This window comes from Parus major, chromosome 1 (genome assembly GCF_001522545.3).
Source record: "Parus major isolate Abel chromosome 1, Parus_major1.1, whole genome shotgun sequence".
In the NCBI taxonomy this organism is placed as follows: Eukaryota; Metazoa; Chordata; class Aves; order Passeriformes; family Paridae; genus Parus; species Parus major.
Genome location: NC_031768.1, coordinates 17,646,149 through 17,666,244, shown reverse-complemented (window position 1 = coordinate 17,666,244; position 20,096 = coordinate 17,646,149). Strand labels below are relative to the sequence as shown.

General features: G+C 39.2%; 1 protein-coding gene across 1 annotated transcript in view; it reads right to left on the bottom strand.

The window, feature by feature from the left end:
- The window catches only part of GEMIN8 (gem nuclear organelle associated protein 8), a 35,415-nt gene that overhangs the window by 9,498 nt on the left and 5,821 nt on the right, over window positions 1-20,096 (bottom strand). The window contains exon 3 of the mRNA XM_015647418.2: window positions 18,131-18,596. Within this exon, the coding sequence (XP_015502904.2) occupies window positions 18,131-18,596 (466 nt within the window). The remainder of the gene's footprint in view (window positions 1-18,130; window positions 18,597-20,096) is intronic.

The following is a 20,096-nucleotide window of genomic DNA, read 5'->3' as shown; positions in this document are numbered from 1 at the left end:
GTATTAGTACTACAGCAAAAATCAACATTGCTCCATTTCTCCCCAAAATACACATGCCCCGAAATCACTCAAACAACAAAACAACAAAAACCCAAAACACAACCCCGTCCCTCTCCCAAGAAAACAGAAAAAACCCAACCAAAAAATACCAACTCACTCCCCATACTAAAAAAATCCAACAAAATAGAGAGTTGTTTCCAAAATAATGACTTAGCAGCTGAGAAAGGAAACAATGCACAGGACAATGCAACTTTAGCTGAATGATAGCCAAGAGAAAATGTAATCAGTTACTACTCTGTGAAAATGAACAAATGGGTCTGTCATGTCTGCCATTAAGTGCATTCAATGAAACACAGCTGTAAGCATCGTGTTTAGATAAACTGTCCAAACTCAGCCATTTCTCAAGACTTGCAAAGTCCAAAGCTGGCAGCCTTACTCTACTGCTTTGAAAAAACAAAACAGCACCAACATAAATGCATGCATCAGGTCTTTTAAAGAGGATTTAAAACAATTCAAGAAGTGAAACATTTAGACCAATCTGTCAACAAAAATACTCTGGGGTAAGCAAGAACTTGATTGTGCATGTCCAAATTTACCTCTGCTTCCTGGGTACTGCTCTGATGAAACAATGCTATGTGCAGTGAGAACATCAAAGGGCTACACAAAACTTCATTCTTATGGGGACATTTCTGTAAGAGGGACAAAATCACCTGGCAACTGAACTCCTCAATAAAAACCTACCATCCTCAAAAGCGTCTAACAGTTCACTACTAATGACAGTGGCAGAGTTTTTTTAAACATCAAAAAGGACAGTGTCCACAGGTCAGGATGCATTGGTCACACACAGGACATTGCTTCTCAGCTTTTAGTGCCATGTACCTCTTCCCTCTATCACCCTAAGGCGGGGATTTAGCTTCCACAACACACAGGACATCTGCAAACCCTAACCCAAAGTTAAATATCCTGACATTTCTGTGTCAAACATCTGCAGTTTATTTTTATACTGGAAAGTACTGTACTGAGCAGCCAACTGACTGTCAGCCTTCCTAAAAAAATTAGCCCCTGTATGGCATTCACAGAAAACAGATATTTTAAATTATATTATCAGAAACTTCAAGTTTGGGATCTGTTTGTCTGAAAGACACAGAAAGTTTTTGTCCTGTCTTTTGGAACACCATGCACAGTTTTGTGTTGGTTGTCAAAGGGCTTGAGGAGTTATTAGCGATCTATTCCAGAAAGCCATTTCTGTGATTCTGCTTTAAGGACACACCCCTGAGCTAGGCTGCACTGCCAGAATTCACAAGGAAATATACATTAGAGTCCATATGTGTTTTTGGAAGAGTCAGATTTATTTGGTGTCGGGCCATTTTAACCAGAAGGTTTGAATTAAAGAAACTAACATTGCCTACAGAGGGCTCAGCACTTTGAGGACAAGATACAGCACCCAGGCTATACCTTGCACCCCAGTGAAACCAACTTCCTGGGACACCACACTGCCCACAACTACAGAACATGTTTTTAAGCACAAACTGGATACAAATTACACTGAATAGTTTTTAGATAGAAAAAAACAAACAAGACTATGCTGGCAAACCAATGTCTCCCACTGTAGATTACTCAGCAAAACTGGCAAGGCAATGAGTTGGACCAATATTTCTTAACTCTCTTGGGACACTAGATAACTCCCTGTACTTCTGCATTGCCCATGGAAATTTTTTATTCTTTAGTTCCATAGCTGCATGCTAAAGACAGCTGCTTCCTTGCTTGTTTGCTGTAGAATACTGTCTGATAGCTCACTGCACACGCTGATCCTTAAGAAGAAAAAAAAAAAAGATTCTCTGGAGATAGATAATGAATTCTTCTGTTTGGAAATTAAATGGAACTCTAGCAGAAACTTCATGATGGATGAGTAGATTACTGTTTAGTGTGCATCAATCTCCATTTCTCAACACAGAGTAGTTCATAAATCTGTAGATTCTAATTGTAACAATCAAAATAATAATACAAATTTAAATTCCACTCTCAGAATTACCTGATATATGTCTGGAGTATTTTACTTTACACTAAGCAGATACACTGTCCTTAAGTTTCTAACTTGACTTCTGCTATTCCATAGCTACTGGTTAAAAAAGATCCCAGAGTGATCGTATTACAGAGTTTTAGACACATAAATTAGGTCTGGAATCCAGGCAGAGGCTCAGGACAGAAATGTGCCACAGGGACACACAGTTTTTTGCACCAAAGGCTGAATTTGAGCACAGAACATGACAGCTGTTGCTGGTAATACCACTGCAGCTGTGTGGAATTTCGTTGCAGTTTCAAATCAGTTATCTGTGCAGAGATATTACTGTAACAAACTCCACAGTCACAGACAGAATCATAGAATGGCTTGGGCTAGAAAGGACCTTAAAGATCATCTTATTCCAACTCCCCTGCCACAGGAAGGGATAGTGTCCACCAGATCTAGTTGCTCAGAGGCTCATCCAGCTTGGCCTTGAACACTTCTAGGGATGGGACATCCACAGCTTCCCTGGGCAACTTGCTCCAATGTTTCACCACCCTCACAGTAGGCAGCATTATTTGCTTCTACAGATGATCAAGGAAAAGAAGTAATGAAACTAAATGGGCGTGTAAACTACTGCTTTTCCAAAAACAAGTATTTCCAGCCAAAAACAGACATAATAGATAATAGAGAAAGTACTGTCCTGTTGAGGTGCACACTAAACTTTCTTTGATGGAGCAAGTGCGGGAAAGTAGAAGTGCTGTAATTCCAGCAGTCTGGGTTCTATCCATTACCTCAGAGTTTACTTTAAAAACAATACAAAGCAGTACAATTTGAGCTAAATGTGCAACTACCTCTTCATCAAAAAGCTGACAACTAGAATCTGACAATGGAAATACAAACAAAATTGTAAACTGTCTATAACCCCAAGCCTATGGAGACAAGAATTTCTCTGAAGCAAGCAAAACATACTCTCATCCATGAAGCAGATAGGGTGGTTTATCAAAACACTTATTTTCAACCTGCAGTAATGAAGTCCCCAGCTCACTCTCAGATCAGTTTCACATTCCAAATTCACAAGTCATTGGGCTGCCAAGTTATAAATGTAAAACAAGTAATTTTTACACAATTCTAAGTAGTTCCTCCTTCCACTTCACACAGACTAAAATAAACATGCTTTCTTTTACAGCATTCAGCTTCAACTACTGGCAAGCTTCCCCCAATCAAGGCACAGTATTTTGCAAATGTTCACAAGGTCAGCAGGCAGCTGCAGTTGTGGTTGGTTCTCAGCACAAAGAAAAGCACTGCTGACGTTTTCCCAACTGATCAGTTCCATTTCTTTTCAAAGATGCTCTTTCTCTCTCAAAGATCTTTTCAAAATTAACTTATTCCTACCAAGTCCAGCTCTGCTGGGAAGCCATTGTTACCTGACCAAAACCAGTTGGGGCATCTTTTTCCAGACACAGTAAATAGAATGAATTCTTTAACCATGAAGAAAAAAAGTCCAGAACTGTCACGCACCCAGTGTCCTGGGTAACCCAAAGGTTTACTGTACTCTGTATCTATCTGTATCTAAAGTGTCTCTTTAAGATGCTGGATGCAGAAATGGAACTGCGGGGCCAGCAGGTGCTGGTCTCTTTAAAGTCAGGGTTAAGAGGCAGAGCTCTCTCTTCCTGCCCATGGCTCTTGCTCTTTGCCTTTCATTCTTGCAGGCAGAGAGCTGAGGCAGCACCAATGGAGGCTACCCTCTGGTTTTCTTTTTGGGGTGTGTTTTTATGAGGTAGGCAGGTGTTCAGCCATGTCCAGGACAGCAGGATCCATCACACATAACAGTGACTTGCGAAGACAAATGTCATCACTCTAAATGTCCCCCCCTTCCTCCTTCTTCCCCCCAACTTTATATACTGAGCATGATGTCAGATGGTCTGGAACATCCCTTTGGTCAGTTGGTGTCACCTGTCCTGGCTGTGTCTTCTCCCAATCTCCCATGCACCACCAAGGTCCTCACCAGTGTGGCAGTAGGAAAAGCAGAAAAGGCTCTGTGTAAGCCCTGCTCAGCAATAGCAAAAACATTTCTATATTGTCAACCCTGCGTTAAGTGCAGATTAGAAACACTGCCCCATACCAGTCACTGTGAAGGAAATAAACTCTACCCCAGCACATCTACCTAATTCATGCTACATTCCTGGGCCATCATTAGTAATTCTAGGCCTTATGAAAGAAAGTTTTGGACAACTGTTTCTCCCTTCATAATTTTTCCCACGTTTTATGGATGACTTTTAATCTGGGGTGTACTAGCTGAAAAGGAAAGTTAACAAATACAGGGAATGCCAAAAGCAGGAGACAGTAACTAGTGTATTAGTCATTCACTGCATTTGGGCCTTCATATGCACACAAATTACCTCTTACTTTCAGCAAGACTATGACCTAAGACATAAGCTATTTTCCCCATAAATCCATAGAAACTCAGATGCCTTGTTTCTCTTATTTTATGAAAGGGAAAATGTCACACAATTTTTTAGAAGTCTGATACATTTTACATTACTTTCTTTCTTTGTAATATCCTTTGAGAACCTTAAGTAGTAATAGGAAAAAAAAATATTCCTGTCTGGAATTTATCTTCTTATTAAAGGAAAAGAAAAACCCAACAAAACAAATCAAGGAAAAGAAACAACTTCAAAACCAAAACCCAAATAAATTCCCTTATTTAGAAAGAAGTCTCCATGGAGAGGCTTTGCAACATTAAAAGGAGATAGAAGTAGGGAGGGTAATTATCTATGTCATATTTTTAATGGAAGATTCATACCCAGCATTGTGTGGTTTCTTGTACCATTTTTAGCTCTCAGTATTTATACATCCAACCCTCAGCTCACTCAACCAGTGATCATATGCCATCTGACAACATTTCTTACAGAGACATTCTTCCCCACAGGTCTGTAGGTGCCCAGACTCAGCAGCTTGCCATGTGCTGCCCCACACAACGGTAGGTATGGTTAGAGACCAAGGGCTTGCTCCTCCTAAGTGTTAAATGCCATTACTGACTTTCAGTTGCTTGCTTAGTTAGCACATTATTTTTCAAGGAAATATTGCACTTTCTCCAGTCTTGATGTGTTTTTAATTTTCCATGATTTCAGACTGACCTATGTGTTCACATATTTGTCTGCTTATTTCAAATGATGAATTATTTTCTGTTACTGCTGCGTGTGCACTTTGTGAGCTTTTTCATCTTAAATGCTACCTGAGCTGATCTTGAGCAGCCCACACTAACAGTTAAAACCATTACCCATTTCTACTGATTAAAAACTCCTAGTTCTCTCTTTGAATGCCACTTCCCACGAGCCTATCTGCTGTGTTAAGTGTTCTGCCCACACAGGCTTCTCCATGCAAAATGTCAGCTTCTTCATCTCCCTAGAAAAGCTAAATACCTTCACCATAAACCTATAAAAGAGGGTTTTTTGATGTAATAGAATCAGACCATTTTATTGTGCCCATACTTGCACAAACTGGGCATAACATGGGCAAAATCAAAACCTTTGCCTCAAGGAATTCAACCAAAACAGGGATTTAAATCAGGATTTGTACACAGGATATTCAAAGAGTTTAATTTCTGCAGAGCTCTGGATTTCCACAGGGCTGGAATCTCATGTACTACTCTTTATCAAGTGCAAAGCTTTGCAGAACAAGTTGCCATCAGTGGGAGTCTACAAGATACAAAAAACTGTGAATTACCCCCACATCTGTAAAGATAAAATATTCTTGGTTGCTAAAAACAGCGTGGTCTTGCTTGCTGGAAGGTTACTAAGGAACGCTAAGTAACTTATTGAAAATGCAGAAATATACTGAAAGAGAATGATGATTTCATAGCAGAATGAATAGCCTTGTTCTAGCTGTAAACTGGCTTGAGGAAAATAAGACTTTTTTTGAAACTTATTCTTAAAACTTTGTGCTTCAAAAGATGTGACAAAGGCATTGCCCATGACACCACATAACTTTCCCCTTCCCATTTTTAAAAGAAGTCTGATCTCCAAGGACAGCTAGGCCCTATCTTACTATGCAAGCAGTCTCATCTACACAGAAAAATCCAATGTTGTAGCTGACTGGAAGGCACTAATTTGGAATAAAAATTACTTTTGGTGGGAGTAATTGCCTGCAATGTTAAGCTTTCAGTCACCATTCATGATGATCATGAGAAAGAACTACAAAAAATCCTGAGGATATTAAACCCCCAAATATCTACACTGACAAAGTTAGTAGACAAATCCTCTGCTAGTTGAGGAGAGAATGAGTTAAAAGGAATGGACTATTTCACCACATATATCTGCACAAGCACATATATTACACAAACAATGCAATATTCTCAAGAAAAAAGAAAACGCTCCCTTACAGGCTTTGAAGTAAGAGCAGATGTGATTCCTTGGCAAGCTTGTGGCAGTCTGAAACCATGGTTCCGTGGACATTTTCCCTTCCTCAGCTACAAAACCAGCTTATGCAATTTCTTCTCTCCCTCTCCCTTGCCTGTGTGCTCCAGCTCCCAGGCCCCTCATGGATGATGCTTCAATTGTCTAAGTGGCAACAAAAAGAATCCTACAAGAAACCAAAAACCCCCAAACAAACAAAATCTCAACATGTTATATTTAGTTCTAGTACAGTTCAGTGCCCTGGAAACACCAGAGCAGGAGAGATTGTCTAGGAAGAAGAACTGCTTAGCCTGGCTTTGTCACTAAGATGTGTTTACTGAAGCACAGTCCAACTGAAACCTATTGCTAAGAGCAGGAAATAATCTCAGGTAAGAGAGTGCACTCCCTCAGACACAGTTGCAACAAGTTGTCTAAACAGACAGCAAACAGATTTTGTACATCTGATGTACTCCAATACCTTCTCTTTCACTGTAATCCAATTTTTCTATAGAGTTTGAAGAGGACAGCTCTGTAGAAACAGGGAAAAACTACTTACCAAGATAGCAAATGGAGAAAAACCACCTTTGAAATAAAAATTAACAGAAACCAAGAAAGTAAGATTAGAACTAAGGTATTCCACTTCCAGGTTTGGTACTTAATGGTACGTGTCACTCTCAAGTTAATTAATCACATGCCTCACTGTAAATAATCTGTAAAGTGAATCTAACACTTCAAAGAAAGAATTAATTATGTCACATTATTTTGTTATTTGAGTTATGCAACTGACAGAAAGTTATAGAGCCAACTGGAGAATAAAGAAGCCGATTTCTGTTTTAGAAATAGGATTAAAAACCAAGGATTGTTGTGTGGTCTCCAAAACAAACTGCCAATGATCCTACACAGAAACAATATAAGCCTTCATGCCTATGTTTACATTAGCACTAGGCTACACTGGTTACTGCCCAGCTAAACATCAAATCACCTTTCTTTTATTTTCTATTACCTTCCACAGTGAAGCCTCTAAAAAGAAGTATTTTTAGTCCAACCAGAAAATGCACGGAAACAATTAAACCCCGTGAACATGAAACAATCAGCTAGTCAGTGGAACTTCAAGTGAAAGCCTGCTCTAGAAATTTGATTGCTCTAAATGTAATTCATAATCAGGGATTTATTGATAAAAGCTAGAAAACACAGAGGTGAGCCCTGCAAAATCAGGGGTCTTCAGCACACCAGAGGCACCAAGGTGTCTGAACGCTGGTGCCATCTGACAGAATTCAACTGATAGGAAGTTGCTGACCGACCACTGCTAAGAAATTAGAACAGGATCAGGCACGGGCAGCTGCCTCTAGTAAGGATCAAGTCTACTTCAATAAGATTAAATACAGACCAGCTGACTCTGCACTCCCATCCCCCAAAACAACTCCAATCTGTCACTGATGGCAACAATGCTGACACCAGACAAAGACAACACTGCTAGAGTAAACAGAAGGATTACTTAAATCTATATATAACTGTCTTCACATACATATATGGCACAGTCTGAGGAGACTGAACAAGGAAATGTTAAAATTTAAAAGTGCTACTTTAAAAGCAAACAAGAACACTGGAGAAACATGAGTTTCACAATAATTTTTATGTGTGCCTTGAAAAGAAATTAAACACATGCACTTGGAAGAACATGTTTCACAATGCACTGAGGCGCTGGACAGCTAAAGAATACTGAGTTTGGTGCTTTCAGGAAAAAAAGAAAGGAAGTAGCCTGTGTCAGTCTTCTAGATCAAACTCACACATTTGAACTTCACACTGAAATTTCCTTTTTGACTCCAGACGTACCTGGAGTGCTGAATTCAAGTTTGGTTTATTGTTTGATATGAGAAAGCTACTTATGAAAAACACTTGAAAAGATTTTTTTTGGAGAGCAATCTGAAGTCATGCTGCTGATTTTCTGGAAGGAAGTATACTCAGTCTATGAACTGACCTTTCAGTTAACTGGCAGGTGCAAAATTCAGTATTATCACAGACATGCAGAATTAAATAACAAGGTCTAATCCAGAGAAAATTGATTTCAGCAAGAAAATACACATTTTCTCCATGCTGTTAGTAAGCTACATATGCTGCTTGACCAAGTATTTGGAAAGAGACATCTGGAAAAAGGGTCAAACCAAAGGAATCAGTGAAACATATGAAGCATATTTGGGAAGGAAGAGCTGAGAGGCAACTTTGGACATGTAAGTTTATCTCTGACCTTCTGAATTTCTCATTGCTTATTTCAGCACTCTAGTAAATGAAATCAAATATACTTAACCACATAAGGGTAACTGCTATGCCCAGTATTAAAAACAACAATAAACATTGGGGAAATATGCCAGAAGATGTGCAGATGTGCATCTATTGTACGTTCCATGAAATAGGAATGTTTGACTTCAGAAGTAGTGCCGGAGTTTGGTGCTGGAGCACAGGTCTGAGCACTCTCTTTTAAAAGAGAAAGTTGGCATCCCCCTTGTCAGAAAGTGAAGTTGTACTTCTCGGCAGTTGGGAGGTCCCTGTCTCCTCTCTGTCACTTCAACGGGATAATTCATACACTACATATTTCAGTGACTTGATGAAGACTTTTCACAAGGAGAGCCACCAGACTAAAAGTCCATCTTGTCTGATAGCCTCCTCATGACAGAGGTCAGTATCTAGTGCCAAGGGAAGGATGTAAAAGCAGAGGATATAAATCCCTACATGTCACCAGCATCACCTAGTGAGAAATGGAGAGACCAGAAAAATACAGATACTTCTCCAAAGCCAGCCAGCTGCTCTGCAATCTACCACCTCAACACCTCCTCCATCAGCATGTTGCACATGATGCAACCTTCACAGTAGCCAAAAATCCCAAGGCAATGACAACTGATGAATTTTAGAGTGATTCTACCAAGGCTCTGTTCAGCAACTGCATCAGAAATCGCAGACCTTCTAGAAATCAAGGTATTCTGCAAAACTTGTACAAAGTGAGAACAACAGCATTAATTTCAGCATTTGAACAACCACAGAAAAGTCGAGGCCCAGCAAGCTCTTTGGAGACCTACATTCCTTGGCAAAGTGTCTACAATTTCTGTGAATACAGAGCTGACTTTTAGAGCAAAAATCACTTCAGCAACTACAAATGAAATTAAACCCAGGATATTCTTATCCAGTTAAATGTGAACAATAACACTCAATGGTGTAATACCCATGTTATTTATTTCAGTAAAACCCGCCATTTAATATTTAGTTTTCATTTTTTTACTTTACTTCCATGATTTCAGTGTACCAGAGCAGTGATCTGACAAATTCAGAAACATGTCCTTGAAAATATTGTGGGAAATTCCAGTAGTCACATAAACAGCTTTGGGTACTTTGGAGGCCAGCAAGAACTGTAATAATTGCAACACTGATGAACAGCTGGATTGCTCTGTACTGGGTACTTCACAGGGTTACAGCACAAGTGTTTCTCAGTATGTTGCCATATCAACATTCTCTATTTCTCTGAATGAAGGGAAGTGATATCACCCCCGTACTAAAAGGCTAAATAAATAGAAAATGGACACAAGTTCCTAGAGCAGGAGGTGCTCTAGATTCATTGGAATGAGCTTCACAGCAGATGACATCACATGGTGGCACAGGTGGCTCAACCCTGTCACTGGAAAAGACAAGGACAATGTTCCCTTGTATCCTTAGGGTTTAAGGCGCATTATCCTTTGGGTATAAATGACTAGCTTTTTTCTTTCTGGAAGGACTATGTGGAAGACTATTATTTGGAACATTTGTCTCTGAATTCCATCTACGCTAAAAGTTTTGATCTAGTCTCAAGTGGCACACCAAGGCTATGACTAAAGTCTGTACAGGCCACCTAAGTCTGAGATGTGTGGTCTAACAACTTCTGCCTGCCTTCTCTCACTTGATTTTTAGCATCCAAGGAAATGAGTTTTGAAAAGACCCAGGCAGATGGAAATCTCTGAACTGTTGATTACTACCATGCCAGCACCCACATTTCCCTAATGACAAAGGATGTGAATTCCATTTGGATACTTCTGATAAAACTGAGGCACAGTGAGAGATGCTGAAAAGCAAATGGTGCCTCTGGAACTCTGGAAGTCTTGGCATTAACAACATACCATTAAAATTAGCTGGGGTAAATTACCTGTCTACAAGAAAATCTGTCTTTATAGAGGATTTGCTTTACAACAAAGAGACCTAGAATGTGTAACACTCGAGGTATTTTGCTGCCATGCAATACCTCTGTTGCAGCTTCTGAGAAGATTTTGTATGTCATGAGTGTAGAAACAAGATGTCAACATTACATCCATTTCTACCTTGGTCTCTGGCATTTGCTTTTCACTGTTACTCCAGTGCTGAACACCCTGGAAATTTAAACATTCTTTCTACAACAAAAGCTCCCCCAGTAGATACCAAAATAGGTGCTTCAGAAAACACTTACTTCATAGCCCACAATGTCACCATCCACTTTCAAGGTTTAAAGTATCACACTAAAGGCAGATGAATTCGGATTTATCAGCAGAGAACTGAGACACAGCTCTCCTTAAAGTAAGATCATTCAAAGATCCAGAAATGCTGCATGTGGCACCCAGATGGAACCAGGAATTGAGGAATTTTAGGGAAAAGTGCATAACCTGTGAAGACAGACTGCCCAAGCTGAGTGATTAGTGCAGAGATGCTTTTATGCTGCTTTTCCCTAGAGCTGTGTCTGTCAGCATGGTCTCACCTGCTCTTTTCCACAGCAGCTGCAGCTGCTTTCACAGCCTTCCCTGCAAGGACAAAGAATGAAGAGGAGACTAGAGGAGGCACTCAGAGCAGCTGCAGATGTTAATGGAATAACCAAGCAGGCAAACGTGCCTTCAAAAAATTACCAGCACCAGTTCTGAGTATAAGCAGTGTCTCCATCTTCCCCCACCAAACTGTTCCCATATGAAGCAATCTTCCATAACAGCATTCTGAAATGAATTTTTGCTCTTACAACAAGACTGGGGAAGGATTCCTTGTTCCACATGTGGCCTCAGCCCTGGGGCCCACCTGTTGGTTCCTTGCCAAAATTTTGCAGAGCCCAAGTATGTCACAGCAATACCTTAAATCCTTAGAAATCTCATGGACAGGAAACATACACTGACACTCTGTAACTGAATTACCACATGTATATTCTTTGTAAAGAGAAAGTTACAATGGCTGACCCATCAGAGCAAGCTTCTGACTGGTTTACAGGGGGTCCTTCTGCAACCCCCAACTACCAAGAAACAGTTATCAAATGGATCTCAGATTTGATTTGATTTGATCCATTGAGGGACAGAGCAGCTGAGAGGAACAATGACCTGTCTCTCCTGTATCCTCAAGACAAGTCCAGTCAAAAGGAGTTTTACCATAGCACTGATTTACCAGGACAGCAACAATACAAGATTACCTGACTTCTCTTACTGAGTCATGAATAACTTATAGCTTCCTGGGAGAAAGAGTAGCTCAAATTCTGTATTTGTCCAGCAAATATGTTGTCAACAAGATGCATTTTGGTCACAGCAATGACATCTAAGTTAACTGTTAAGCAAAAGGTCTATAAAGAACACTTAGGTCATACTGTTCATTATTCTAACACTTGAAGCTTTTGCTTTCTTCCTGCTGAGGTCCTCAAAATCCCTTATAACAATAAACTGAACGTTTCAACAAGCCCCCTAGTGTATGTACTCTCTCACTGCAATAAGAGGAACACATCAGGCAGACAAATAAAGGATAACAACTTCAAACACAGGTTTCTGAAGTTTAATACATATGTTCATATTAAGACAGCATTCTTCATTTCCATCAAATATAAGAGGAAGTAGAGGTGTTAAGCATCTTGGCATTCCTCTTAAAGCAACATCTATACTACAGACACAATGAACCATATGAGCTTCTTTTCCCACACTCCAAGCTATAAACCTGTTGTAACTCAAATACCAGTACTCCTAAGGATGCTTAGAAAAAACTAAGACCAGTACATCCACTGGCAGATAGGGAACTGGTATTCCAGGTCCCAGCTCCACCCAACTGCACCCATGGGAGCCTGGTCCACAGAATCCTCAGATGCCACCTAGGAGCTGAAGCCTGTGGCATCCCTTAGCAGAAAACAAGAAGCCTGGCCTTGTTCTTGTGTACTTCAGGGGTTGCCAGCACTGTCAAACAGGCTCAGCCTGAGGCACATACAAATAAGAAAGACTTTATATATTAATTTCCAGGTACCTGTATTAACTCCTCCACAACTCTGCAGAGCACACAGTTCCCTCGGCAGTACCTCAAGCTTTACAATGTCTCTCTTCCATTACTTCCTGCAGCAACAAGCCATAGGTTCATGGAGAAAAGACATATTCTTCTAAGCCCAAATTCTGTCTTTAGCATAGGATCCAAGGAAATTTTGACAATATTTTACAAATTGATATGCTTTGCATAAAGATAAGCTTGTCTGTCATGAAACATATGCAAAACTGTGCCCAACTCTTGCTCTCCAGACTCTCCAGTTTTGCAAGTAGAGATTAATTTTCAATATTAAAGCAGTGAAAATAGTGGCACTTTTCCTTGTTTCTGTAGTGGGGAAGTATTTTATCAATTGTTGTCTTCTGGTACCGGGTAACACAGTCTCTATGCTGGACACAGTGTGTACACTTGAGAAGAGTCTCCTGCTACACAACAAAAGGCTCAATCATCAGGATCAGAGATGTGGTACAAAAGGAGTAACTTTCACATTTCTTCTTCAGTTCACAAAAGAACATGTTTCAAAAGCAAGCATCTCTCAAGCTCCCACCCATTTGCAGAAATCGCTTTTATTTCACAGGCATTTCTCAGAAGCTTCTGCAACTCACTTTCTACAGACTGTGACTAAAGTTCATGTCAAACAAGGCTTTTTGGTTTGTCAAAAAGTTTGTCAACTAAGGCTGTTAAAGGCAGGGAAGCTCAGAAGATATTTATAAGTTCACCATCCACACTGCTTGGACAGTTTAGGGTAGGAAAGAAGAAAGAAAAAGAAACGGTGGGGACCAAGAGTCTGTATTTCAAGAATTTGAGCTACAGTCTTATAAAGAGAAAGGCAGATAAAAAACAGGGAAAAGCGTTTACCAAAGATGAAGGAAAGAAGGAAAACATGGTGACAAAAATCCCAAATCAAAGTCTATTTTCCAAGAGGCATGCAGGCCTTAAACAAAACCACAAGCTTCACAGATCTGGTATGATTCAAACAAGTTACAAAACATGGAAAATTCCATTACTTTCTCTTCACAGAAGAGGCAGCGGCGACTATCATCTTTCAGAGAAAAAGAAACCTGAGGGGAAAAGCCTACAGATTGCAGTTTTGAAACAAACATCTTCATTCACCATTTCCGTTCATTTCTAAAAAAATATTTTCCATCTAGCATAAAAAAATTTAACTTGGGACATTATTTTTGGGAAAAGCTGGAGGCTATGTGTGGGCAATACAAACAGAGGCTTTGATGGCAAAAACTAGTCAGAGCATTAACAAATGTCAGACTCTTGTCTTTTGGTAATGAACTGACATGATGGTACTTTCTTTTCTTTGTTTTTAAATAAAGGATTCTGTCTGCGTCTTGATAACTACTACAGAATGGATCTCAATATACTTGCAATGCTGCACTCACTCAATTACAGCAGTGATTTTCTCTTATATGCAAAAGGAAACAAAGAAAAATTGTATAAGGACAAACTACATGTTTCCAAGGCTAAATTTAAAAGTGGAATAAATATATGCAATTAGACAATTTAGAGAACTGTTAGGGTTGTGAATCTTCCTTTCTTGATTTTTGCCCTTTTAATTCTTGCAAATGTAAAAAGGCAACTTACTACATTCTGTCCTTTACATCTAGGATGCCTGGAGAATCTGCTACCATACCTAAGTCGACAGGTATGGTAACCCAGGAAAACAACTTCATGTTTTCAACTGCCAGAGGGAAAACTTAAATGCAACAAATAAACATTCCCAAGATACACAGTATACTTGGATCACCAGCTACATGAAAAACCAGAAAAACAGACTAGCCTGACAAGAAAACCCTCTAAAAAGAGAACCACTATATAATTATGATTGCCTATGAAGAAACAAATGAAGAGGAATGAAAACTGTCTGCAAGGGTTTTAACCAAGGGTTTTAACCAAATGCACCATTTATCTAAAATACGAGATAAGTTTGTAGTGTATTTGTATCTCTAAGCTCATACAGCCTCAGCAAAACTTTGCTTATCATTACTTCTGGGCATTCCAGAAACACGTAATTGACTACAACACATGATACAAATATAAAAACTACTAAGAAATTGATGTGACTTCAAAGACAAAAAAAAAAGATTGTTTTAAAAGAGGTTGGTTGTGAACTGTATCAATGCAGAAATGTTAAATCATTCAACAAGTTTGCCAGTTTCAAAGCCCTTCCTTTTTGCAAGTCAGCCAATCACTGCAAACGCCCACTGAGAAAATAAAACAAAATCCTACAGAAGTTGGAAATCTGCTTGCTCTTCAAGTTTGTAGCAGTTACTAAGAAATGAAATAAATCTTAAGTTTTCTTCTTTGGCTAGTCTGGCACAACATCTTTCTTATCTGTGGAGCTTTTCTCTTTGCCATTTGGTTAAGGCTTGTATGTCACAATCTAGGCTCAAATGCTTTTCACAGACCCACAGAATCATTAAGGTTGGAAAAGACCTCCAAGACTGAGTCATCTCATTCCCACCTACATCTCAGGCCTATTTATGTCTTACACAGTTAAACTATGCAAGATCTTATCCTCTGATGTCATTTACTTTCAGCAAGCTCTAGATCAGGCATTATAAGAAAAGAGTCTGACATCAGCTGGAATTCCTTTTAATCCATTTGATTATCCTTCTACATGTCGATGAGATATCTGTGGATAAGGTGTGGGAACCAGCTATCTCTCACATGAAAAATCAAGACTCACTGCATATGTCTGAAATAGATCCCTTAAAGCTGTGTAATATTTCCTAACTTTAGACAGGTAGAAAACCACCAAACTAATGGAGGTCATACTTCACAAAGATTGGTATCCTATCCCCTTCCTTATGCGCCAATTTCCCAGTCCTATTTGCCCCACTGATGCCCTGTTCCCGTGACTCACACTTCATTAAGTTCCCATAAGCCTGTATCTAACTCTTGCAAACTCTCCTTTTAAAAGAAGAGCAACTTGTGTGTCTTCTCCCAAGTGAGTAACAAGGTGCAGGGGTCAGAGGCTGTGAATTCCACCCAGAGCCCCTTATTGATGCCACAGGAAGAAAACATGAGACACAGTCTTCCCCTTAATGTTCCCTAAGGACTGGCTTTTACTTTAACTGATCGTCAAGGTCCCTATTGGTATTCCACTGTGGCACACCCAAACAATTTCATTCCCGCTAAAGGCCATGTAAAACTCTTGCCTCACCCCTACAAATATCTCTTTCAGACTTGGAGGAGTAAATTTAAGGCATTACTGAAGTTTATGCTACCCAAGTTTCTCAGAAAATCTGCTCCTAAGGTAGGCATGCTCAGGACCTGACATACATCAGGCAATTTGGGATTAAAAGGAAAAAGCATTGAAGAGAAAATACTTAAGTAACTGAGGGTTCCTTTAGCAGATGCCTTATCTCAATTTTCTCAAGCATCAATACAGAATGACAACTGTTAAACACAGTATGAAAAATGTAATATGATGTAGCATCATTATGGATCACAGCTTAATGAACCTCTAAATTTAATTTTGTTCATAAACAGCAATCAGGAGAATTAATAAAACTACCTCTTAAATGAGGGTAGTACTGCCTTCAACACGGTCTTCATACCAGCTCATTTCCACACCATTAGGGAAACAATACTTTTCCCCTCCTCCTGCTGTTTATGTTTCTTCTTTTGAGAAACTTTAATTGAAAAAAAAAAATTCTATTTTCCTTTTCCCTCAGCATACAAGAAAAAATATTTCTAAACAAGATCACACTGTGTTTTTAATTACTCACAAAATTAGCATTTAGAAAGCATTATTCACCCTAGATTTTGTCACTTTTAAATTTCATTTAAATCAAGCACTTGTTTACTTTTCCATGCTTTGAGGAATTTTAGATGCTTATTTAGTACTATCCTCATTTTATCAGGGAAGCTACTAAAGAAACTGAGGCATACAGTAATGAAAGACCAGAGACTGCTTGAAGTCGCATGAAGATCTGCAATAGTGCCACTGAAGCATAGAGAGTTACACTCATCCAGAACTAGGTTCACACAACACACAGCAGAGACCAAATCATTCCAAAAGACTCCAAATACTGCTGTGGTGAAAGGAACAAAAGTAAAATCTGTATTCTGAGCCACAAACTTCTTCCCAATTCATCTGTTCAATATAAAGAATCAAATAATATTATTAGCAAGAGCAGCCAGTGAGGGGTCAGGAAGAGACTAAATAGCTACACCACGGTCATACAGGATATTTGCATCAGAGAACATCTCTAAGTCCTGATTTCCCAGGTTCCAGGATACAAGCTTTAATCACTCACATACCTTTAAACACCACTAATAATAACAGTCAAAATAAATCCAAAGAAAATGTTCTGCATTCCCAGAAGCAGCCCAGAGTCTTAAAGCATCATGTACCTCATCAAAGGAACATTTCAATAGAGAACACAAAGCTGATTCTGCAAAAGCACAATGAAAAAGGGATTCATGCAGGCCACATGAACCACTACCACTGAACTCCTTAACTCACTTACCTCTGCTAACTAGATCAACTGTGCATCACACTGATGAGAAGTGTGAAGTTAAGCCAAGTTGTTTCAGCTCACCCTCCGATACCTGCTGATCAAAGAACTTAAAATTTTCTTTCTCTTCTAATCATTGCCTTTATTATATGCTTTTAGAATATCTTCTCCTTCAGAGAAGCAGAGAAAGCTCTACTAAACATTCATTATGGGTATTTTCTACTGGAGTCATGTGAGAAAAGCTATTTTTACCATTCTGCATTCTTAAAACATAACAAATTTTTTTGCAACACCTGTATATGAATAAAGTGTCAATAAAGCACAGAATAATCCTTTAATCTTTTAAGGATTTCACAGAAACAAAGATGACTAATACCTCTGAGGATGAAGACCTCAGAAAAATCTTACGACTTTAGCATACATTTCCTACCAAAGGACTTGGGTCCAGATCAAGATGTACAACAAAGAGAAACTTGTGGTGTAGTACAGAATGAAGAGGATGCAGGGGAAGAAGAAAAGGTCATGAAATTTTACTGTCAGGTTAGAAAAAGAATAACAACCAAAATGACTGTTCCATGGTATAAAATACATTGAGGCTTACTGTAGGGTTCAGTGATGTATTCAAGCATTTCCTGTGAGTTCCCTCCTCAGACATATAGCACATTAACTAGATTTAACCATAAAAATTCGGGAGTTTTTTTCCTCAGTAGTGAAGATTAACATTGTCTTCTGAACAAAAGTGTTATTCTCTTTGCAGTCATAATTTTCTCTCTCTCTCTCACCAAAAAACTTCCAAACATTTTCTAAAACTCATTTCTAATGAGTAGTACTTAAGTGCACCAATTAGTTCTGCCTGTTTCAGTCAGTTGGCTTGCTCACTAGCAGTGCCTATTGCTGTGAATTCTTACAAAACCTGTAAATGTTGAAGCTATCCAGTACTCAATACCACAAAATACAAAATACCACAAAACACAGAACAAGCATGGACTTACGCAGCTCTTCTCGGTGCCTTTCTGTCTCTGCAAAAAACTGGCGAAGCTCCTCTGTGATCTCCATGTTACTCAAGTCATATTCTATCTCCCCTTCAGACTCGGAGTCTTCCTCCATTTTGGAGTCTCCTTCAGCATCCTCTTCCATTTCAGAGTCCTCATCAGCATCCTCCCTCTCCTCGTAGGCACCTGTGTACTGCTGATCTCCCCCATGATGTGGAACTCTGGCACCTGGTCTATAGCTGGAAGAATAGTTTTGGGTATGTGGGAGGTCATTCCCATCCCAATCTGCATAGTGGCTGCTTGGAGAGGCTGCAGCAGGATGCCATGGATGCCATGGCAGGCGATAAAAGGACTCCATGGCTTTCCTGTAGGCTTTCTGGTGCCTGCGCATCCAGCGCATGGCTAAGTCATAGTGCCTCCAGTACCTTGTGTACACTTGCTGAGAGTACCACGGCTCGGTGTCCTCCTGTGGCCAAGACACATGGGGAGAGGGAAAGAAACAAAAAAAATCAACCACAAAAAAGATTTAAAGAGAGAGAGAGAAACAAAGAGTAATTGAGAGGAGCAACTAAATGCAAGCACAATGCTGCCTTTTAATCTTTAGTATTCCTTTAGTTAGATAGAACATGGAGATTTGAAAAACAACATGTATGAGCACAGTGCACATGCACCACACCTCATTACTCCTACAAGAGACTGTTTTGGCATCAACACAATGACCACTGAAGAACTAGAAATAGAGAAGTTGTAGTGTCCAGAAGGTATTTTTCAAGTGTTCATGCTACTACAGTGGGAATCAGCTCTTTTTAGGAAATATGCCGTGTGGATAAAATCCACAATTCCTTAGACACTCAAGTGAGTTGTAAGAACTTAATCATTCCAAGGTGTAGATATTGCAACCTGATTTCCAAATCCACAGACAGAAAACACAAGAGATTAAAACTCCTCTACATTAAACAAATGCATTCATTTTATCCAGTAACGTATTTCCTCCAGTAATGTATTTCCTCCATCTGCTTGCCAAAGTTTCTCAGAAAAGGTCAAACAGCAATTCAGACAAGTTCATATATCCACCATAGCCACAATCAAAAACAAGACTGTATTTAGCCAAATGCAAGCTCCCAGTAAATCTCCCTTTTGTATCCCTCACCAATCAAAACATGAAAAGAGGCAATAAAGTGCCCCTAATCAAGTACAGAGAAAAATAGTTCTGCAGAAAGAAACATAGTATAACACACCTTCTCCTGTCTTCCAGCCTTAGTTTTCCTTAAAGAAGTTTCATGCTGTTCAGATTTCAACAGCAACTACAAAGCCCCACAGTCTCTCTAGCCTTAAACTCCCATCATACAAGGCCTTTCATCTTCCCCCATCATCCTACTCTCAAAAAGAAGAATAGATAATCTTAAAAAAAGCCACAAACTAGAGCCTAGAACATGTAAACTAAATAGCAAATATTTTCTCCCTTTCCCTCATGTCTTAATTTCCATAGAAAATCTTTTATCTGAAGTAAAACAGAATGCCTCTACTTTCAATAGGAAAATTTTAATTAAGACACGTTCTGGCAAACGCTCAAAACTATGGCAAAACTAGCTGACGTTTTAAGAGATTAATTTGACATTTACAGTCCTTTATGAAGGTGTTCTTTTAGGTTTTTTTTTTTAAGAACATACAGGACAAAAATATTTAAGTCTGTTTTTTTGATCTGCGCTGGTACCATTTGGTACCCTTAAAAGACTGAGTCTCTGGGGTAAAGAAATCCCAAGGCAAAACAGAAAACTCAAACCTAAAAAATACTTTCCATTTAACACTATCCAGAGAGGTTCATTTAGTTTACTTATATTTGTTTTCACTTCCTGCTTCTCAGACAATAAAGCAAATGCTAGTGAGTTTGGAATAACAATTGCAACTCTCATGCAGCCCTTTTTTTCTGGAAAATTGAGCCCATTATTCCATAACATGACCAATG